The 7,385-nt window shown below is 53.0% G+C and overlaps 1 protein-coding gene across 2 annotated transcripts; it reads right to left on the reverse strand.

Annotated features, from left to right (window-relative positions):
• Positions 1 to 3,251: 3,251 nt before the first annotated feature.
• Positions 3,252 to 5,388, reverse strand: LOC119334573 (7-deoxyloganetin glucosyltransferase-like). Of its 2 annotated transcripts, none has more exons than XM_037607114.1 (2): positions 4,695 to 5,388; positions 3,252 to 4,450 (listed from the first exon to the last, which is right to left on the reverse strand). In XM_037607114.1, exons 1-2 carry the CDS (start codon positions 5,233 to 5,235, stop codon positions 3,516 to 3,518), a joined length of 1,476 nt encoding a protein of 491 aa, XP_037463011.1. In that variant the 5' UTR covers positions 5,236 to 5,388; the 3' UTR covers positions 3,252 to 3,515. The 2 variants fall into 2 exon arrangements, with proteins under 2 accessions (XP_037463011.1, XP_037463010.1); XM_037607113.1 differs by having other exon boundaries at positions 3,252 to 4,453; positions 4,695 to 5,385.
• Positions 5,389 to 7,385: the final 1,997 nt, after the last annotated feature.

Genomic DNA, 7,385 nt, shown 5'->3' on the forward strand with positions numbered 1-7,385 from the left:
TCAAAATGACTTGGTTAAGCACGTGTGGGATCGCCTTGGCAACCAATAGATGTATTGGTTCATTTTATGTTCAGTCAAGACAATTTCGATTTGGTTGTAAAACTATTTTATTAAAGACAATTTCAATTAGGTTGTAAAACTATTTTTATTTTCAGACAAATATTTGGACGTGCAAACTAGTTTTGATATGAAAATATGGGCATTTTGGCCCTGGCGGACATTATGGGGCAAACGGATGCGGCCGCGCGTTGGCCGCACGGCCACCGCATCCAAGGATAGGCCCGGACACGAACACATTGCCCTACCTAAAGGTACAAAATCTGGCCAAATCGGATGTCCGTTTGGGGTCGCGCGGTGGAGTTGGCCTAACCCTGCCCCGTAAATCCTCTTCCGCATCTGTATGTGGACTGGATTGCGAGTCTGTCGATATGGATGCAGGAGGCGGTCATCCAATATTGTCTGCACACATTTCAAACTGCATTTCAATGGACCAGGCAAAATTTATGCAAACATGGCAGATTTACATATAAATTGAAGCACATTCGTTATAATTCAGATATTTTTCATATAAATCAGACAAAATTCATTATATTTTGGACAATTATTTAACTAAACCCTATTCTAAACCTAATCTAAATGATCGCCGGCGCCCATCCTCATGCTCGACATGAGCCCCGAGAACTGAAACTCTGGTTGTTGCCTTTGCCTTCTCCAGTTCCGCCTCGGCGCTCTCTAGCTCTCCGTCCGCAGCCTCCACCACCGAAGCCTGAGCGGTTAATCGGCCGATTAAGCCCGCCAAGCTTGGCTTCAGCAAAGGGGAAGAGCGGTGGCCTTCTTGGGACCCAAGCAGCGGTGACCTACCATGCACTACTCTTTCTTACTGCGGTGGAGCCCGCAGATGTGACGGCTTCGTGGTCATGGCGGCGGGGTGCGGCCTTGGCAGAGTCGAGGATGTCATTGTCGTCGCTCTTGCCGAACACCTCATCCGCCACCTTGTCCGCCTCCTTATAGGCGGCATGTAGCTCCACCTGATAATGGCGGTACCGCTTGTGGTCACGACAGATGTCGCAGGCGGAGCAGTAGGACTCGAGCAGCGACGCCTTCTCCGCCATGTCTGCGTCTGACGCGATGGCCGTGCAGGCGGCGAGTTGCCCCTCTGCTTGCCGGTGCTTGTTGAGGAGACAAAGGTTTTAGGCCTGGTCGGCATGTGCCTCCAGAACTTGGCCTCCCGCTCCTCCCGCGCCATGTCCATATAGTGGGAACGTGCCTCATTGATGGTGATACCGGCATGCACCGGCGAGGAGGGTAGCGCGCGTTCGTCCTCAGTCGTGTCCTACATTGGGACGTCGCGATGTTCGTCTGCCTGCCGTCCTGCTAGACGGCAGCAATGGCGGCTATCTCCTTCTTCTGCTCGGACGAGAGTCCGTCCCACAGGGTTTTGAAGCACTAGAGGACATGGTGGGCGTGGTGCAGTGAGGAGGAAGGGACCAGAGAAGAATGATTGCGGCTATGACCGGGGTTGTAGTTTTTATAGCGGGTGGATGGCAATGATGGGCGGCAGACAGATGGACGGGTGGCGCCAGACTAGATTTCTCGGCAACCACATGCATTAATGTAGGGCGACGGACGGCCATGGTGTCGTTTGAACGCAGAGTAGTCGTGTGCATCGGAAAGCGGCATGGGCGGCGCTCTCCCAGCTGGCACGCTACTTCAATGTCGGCGGCAATGAAAGGTCGCGTCCGCTCTGGTCGGGCACGAATGTGGTACTGCCGCTCTGGAGCGGCGTTGGCTGTTTTCGACGCGAAGCACGCGCAAGCGAGGGAGGGGGTTGGACCAGTGCAGTCAAAATCAGATGTAGCAGCGGTTCGGACGCACGCAAACACCCCCCTCCCCCACTTTGTCTCTGTTTTGCGGGAAAAGGTTCGTCCAGATCGCCGAGCAAACTGATACATGTCCGTGTTGGATGGCAAAAGTAGTCCGGACCACACGTTCCGAACATATGCCGATGGGTTCCGCGTTGGAGATGCCCTAAGAGCATGGTTAATAGTATAGCCAACAATCGGCTATATAAAGTTGTCACATCATCTATAGCCAACATGTATAATAGCTAGTTACTAATTAGTACTATTTCATTAATGTATGGCCCACCATACATCTCACATTGTTTCTTGAAGCACGTGTTGTGGCCGGCTATTAATCTACAGTCCGCCTTCCTTCTCTCTCTTTTTCTTTGTCATCCAACTCAGCAAACATATAATATTTTAATCCTTACATCCTGCTGACTGTACCTTATTATACTTGCTCTAATAATACAGCCAACGGTCGGCTATAAGAAGTTGCCATGTCATCTAGAGCCAACCACATAGCTGGCATGTACAATAATAAACTTTAGATGTCTACTACTTTATTAGAAGTTGGCCCACCTTACAACCTCATAACGCGTCTTGGGTCTCGTATTGCAGCGACTACTAACTAAGAGCTCACTTCTCTCTCCTCTTCTCTCTTCTTCAACTAAGCAAAGATATAATATTCTAGTCCTTATAGCCTGCTTATGTCACCTTATTGTACTTGCTCTAAGCTGCGTTCCCTAGTTTTCGGTTTCTAAGCTAGTTCATCTATAATTAGTTTAGAATCTCAAATGAAGGAAGTGACCTATAGGAGAAACAGCGAAGTGGGTGGCACATGCGTGAAGCCTCCAAAAAACACAGGCCGTACATCGAGAATTACAACCGCACTTTCCGCATATCTCTGTTAACAAAGCCAGTCGCACGTTCTCTGTGCTCATCTCAACGCACGCAACATGGGGTCGACGGCCAACTGTGCACTATGTGGATCGATGGGATCTTGGATGCACTTGCTCTTATTGTACTATATGTCACACTATGTATCGGAGATAGCAGATCCAGACTTGGTTAAAGCAATGAACAGAACTACAGAGCCATATGAAAAGCGACATACTCCCTCCGTCCGAAAATATTTGTTTAAAAATGGTTGTATCTAGATTTATTTTAATTATAGATATTTCTATTTTATTCATTTCTCGGACAAGTATTTTCGGATGGAGGGAGTATTTTCTTACTGCTAGATTCTGTACCGTATGCTGATTTCGTGATCATTTTGGTTACACTTTGGACCATATGGGCTTGAGCAGTGCTAGAGAGACGACGGCTATGTGCACAATTTCTGCACGATAGATAAAAGCATCCTTTTTTTGTGGGGAGATAAAAGCATCCATTAGATCGCATTATGCTAGAAATCAACACGAATCGTCCAAAAATCGTCTCTAAACTGTCGTGTGCATCTTAGTTCTATATGGGATTCAAGGCGCACGGCGATACATGATCATGATCACGATCCAAAGTATTTCAATCGTCTTTGTAGCAAATCTTGGTAATCCATGTAAATTATCACTCAAAACGTGACTTAAGCTTTCAAATGGAGAGGAGTTGGTTACGTCTTAATAAACGCTTCAGACTCGCCAAACCATTTATTTTTACCAGCTTAATTTGCTTGTTTCAAGCCAGAAGCACCTCCTTGATGAGCGTATCAACATTGCGCATGGATCTTCCGTCACGCCATGCGGAGGCCACGGCGCTCTGGCGAAGCTCTAGCACGCGTCGTCGCATCTCTCGCCCCTGCTCCCCCTCCATGGTCTCCCGTATCATGGCCTCCACCTCGGTCCTCCTCACGTCGTCCCCAATCTCCATCCCGATGCCCCACTCCGTACACTTGAAACGGCAGTTGGTCTGCTGCTCCGCGAAGAAGGGCCAGCACACCATCGGCACGCCGCCGCAGATGCCTTCTAGCGATGAGTTCCATCCAGAGTGTGTGAGGAACACCCCTACGGCCTCGTGCTCCAGCACCTCCTGCTGCGGGCACCACGTCGACAGCATGCTCCGCCCCTCGGTTGCCGCATAGAACTCCGGCGGAAGTGCGGCCTTGACGTCGCCCTTGACGAGGTCAGGCCGCACGTTCCATAGGAAGGCGTAGCCAGTGTTGGCCAGCCCCCACGCGAACTCCAGCATATGCTCCTTGGACATCACCGTGGTGCTCCCGAAATTGACGTGCACCACGGAGCGCGGCGGCCGGCCGTCGAGCCACCGGAGGGGAGCGTCCTGCTCCTTCCACAGGTTTGACCCAATGCTGGAGATAGGGCTCTCCTCCGGCACATTGTTGCGAGCCGTCAAATGGAGTGGCCCCGCCGTGTAGATGGGCGGCAGGAGCTTGGACATGGCATCAAGCAAGGGCGCGTCGAGCTCGTCCCAGGTGTTGATGACCACCGCTGACGCCTGCGACATGGCGGGTACCTCATGGATGAAGAAGTTGAACATGATGTCATCAGGGTCCGTGGTGCGCAAATAGCTCGGGAGGTCACGCAGCCGCAGGTCCTTGGGCATCGCCGGTATCCAGTCGATGATCATGTCCAAGTATCCATTGCTCAACTGAGCCTCTTCTGCACCAACAACAAATTAATTATACCAGTATGTAATGTTGCCATCAATTGAATTGTTCTATAATAGATAATACTATGTCTGCAACTAATTTAAATTCTTCAGATGCAACAGCTTTAGGAGTGCACAACGACATGCTAGACTTGGTACATACTCCACTTCAACAAAAGCAAGAACAGACCTCGGTAGTTGAGGAGAGCTTTTGTTTTTGTCGTGCATGTCGAGAGAGACATCCATGCATACCTTTGAGAGGGACGAGTCCACGGTCGAGTAGATCCTTGTAGTGGTAGTAGCCCATGAAACCACATGCGCTGGCGGTCCAGAGCACGGCGCAGCGGAGGCCGAGCTCACGCGCGACGCTAATGGCGAAGCTCGTGATGCTATCGGCCACCACGCAGGTAACAGGCGGCACGGCGCCGCCGGAGGCCTCGGCCTCCTCGTTGAGCTTGACGACGAGCTCCTTGAACCTGGGACGGCAGGTGGTCATGGTGGAGTAGATCAGCGCGGGGGTGTCCCGCGAGGCCTCGAGGTCGGACGGCGGAAGGCCGTCGGCGATGGTGGCGAAACGGAACCCCGGCAGGCTGCAGAGCCTGTCCACGGCGGCCTGCGACTGCTGCGCGCCCAGCAGACGGAGGTGGTTGAACTCGTTGTTGACGAAGGTGACGTGGAAGCCCCTGGTGTGGAGCAGCTTGGCCAGCTTCAGCATCGGCGTGACGTGGCCCTGCGCCGGGTACGGCATCATCACGGCGTGCGGCCTCTCGCCCGCCGGCGGCAGGGACCCCATCCTAGCTACCGAGCTTGCTTCGCCTTGCTGTTGCGCGCTTCAGTTGGCTCTCTCACCCACAAGGCCACAAGATGCAGCTCTGTGCTCCATGAGCTCCTGGCGTGATGGTATATAACATGGCGTAAACCTATCCTCGTGCTCACAGGTTGTTGGATCAGTCAGCAGCCGCATGGCTTCTTTCGTTGGCTTCATGATGAATTATTGTTGTTGTGGGAGGAGGACACGGGACCGTGCATCTGATCATGTTGTGGGAGGAGGACACGGGATCATGCATCTGATCCGCACGTCCTTTCGTTTGCCTACCGGCCGCCTGGAATAGTTTGGCACATTTGGTAACTTAGAGCATCTTCAACAGGTGCCAAAAATGTCGTGCTAAAAATCACCATTTTTATACACCGAAGATAAGAAAACAGCGCTCAAGCAGATGCTGTAAAATAGAGCATGCACAAAAAACGTTAGAGCATCTTCAACAGCCGCGTAACGCGCCGCGCGCTGAAAGTCGTGATACAGCGCCGGGTTAGCCAGCTTTTGCGCGCAGCGGTGCGCCGGGTTAGCCAGCTTTTGCGCGCAGCGGTGCGCTGGCTCCAGCGGCCGCCGCAAATTAAAGCGCGCCCGCACCGCTCCAGCAGGTGCGCTATATTTCAGTTTTTTCTACTACATATTTGGTTTCATAGATAGTTCTCCTACTACATATTTGGTTTCGTTGATAGTTCTCCTACTACTACTCGTCCGACTCGGACTCTGTCTCAGTGATGTCCTCCTCCGGCGTCGGAGCGTAGGCGTCAAGGAACCGCTCGTCGTCGGAGTTCCAGGAGGACGCATCTCCTAGCGCTTGGTTGTATTTAGCGACAGCCTTCCGCGTTCGCTTGTCCTCGCGATAGTCGGCTCGCTCCTCTCTCCTCTTCGCCCTCCTCGCCCTCCTCTGGGCGAAGAACTGTTCCTCGTTGGTGTCTTCCGGGAAGCGATGACTCCACATCGCCTTGGCTTGCTCGTCCATCTCGGCCAGCCTGAGACGATGCTCCCGCCTCCGATGCTTGCGATGATCCTCGTTAGTGAGAAGCCGCGGGAAAGGCGCCAACTCCTGTGCGCGCTCCCGCGTCGTCACGTCGGCGAAGTTCATGTCCTGGCGGGACCGCAGGAGGCGCCACGCCGCAGCGTCGTACCCGCGGGCGCCCTCCTGGGCGGTGTTGAAAGTTCCGAGACGGAGCCGCATGCCGCCGCCCGACCGAATCTCGGCGGAGTAGGTGCCGGACGGACGCACGCGGACGCCGCGGTAGCCCGTACCTCCCCGGCGCCGAGGCGGCATCGTGGCGCGGTGGTGGCGTGTCGGCGGCAGAGCGCGGCAGGGGGCGATGGAGAGACGGAGAGAGCGGCAAAGGGCGATGGAGAGAGCGGCGGAGGCGCTGTAATTTATAGGCGCGCCGGACGCGGCGCGCCAAATGTAGCGCGCGAGCGGCCGCCTTTTCCCCGCGCGCGCTAGTTTCGCGCCACCGCTGGAGCACGCGTAAACGTCCCGCGCGCGCTATAAAGCCAATTTACCGCGCGCGCGTCTTTTGGCGCGGCTGTTGGAGATGCTCTTAGTGCATGTGCTAAAGCGATTTCCTGGGCTGCAAATTTAGGGCGCCGGATTGTGTGCGTTGACTGCTGCAAGTGGGGCCATCGGATTGGACGTTGTGTTTTTGTGCATCTGAAAAACCTCTTCGTCGCTCCCGCGCGCAAGACGACTATTTTGACTTTGTAAAAGAATCATATCTCGCCGAGGCGAAGCATGCCTGTTGAAGATGCTACTCCCTCCGTTCGAAAATATTTGTCATCAAAATGGATAAAAAAGAATGTATCTAGAACTAATATACATTTAGATACATCCTCTTTTATTCATTTTGATGACAAGTATTTTCGGACGGAGGGGTATTAGACAACTGGCCTTTTCTAATAAAAAATAAAAATCTCATCTCTGACAAAGTTACATCCTATTTGTCTTGCTCTCGCACCTACAGTAAGGAAGCGCTCCTTCGCGAGCCATCGTTGCAACGAGCGATCTCATTTCGGAAGCCAAGGACAGATGGGCCCACCCACGTTTACCCATCAGCCCACATGTGCGCCTACAGCGTTGGACCCTCCATACTCTCTCTCCATGAAACTTAATCTCA

The sequence above is a fragment of the Triticum dicoccoides genome, chromosome 7A, assembly GCF_002162155.2.
Source record: "Triticum dicoccoides isolate Atlit2015 ecotype Zavitan chromosome 7A, WEW_v2.0, whole genome shotgun sequence".
Classification (NCBI taxonomy): domain Eukaryota; kingdom Viridiplantae; phylum Streptophyta; class Magnoliopsida; order Poales; family Poaceae; genus Triticum; species Triticum dicoccoides.

Coding starts and splice junctions, on each gene's coding strand:
- LOC119334573 (XM_037607113.1), bottom strand. CDS start 5,235: ATGGGGTCCCTGCCGCCGGCGGGCGAGAGGCCGCACGCCGTGATGATG. Junction 4,454..4,694: donor TGGACTCGTCCCTCTCAAAG/GTATGCATGGAT, acceptor TTGTTGGTGCAG/AAGAGGCTCAGTTGAGCAAT.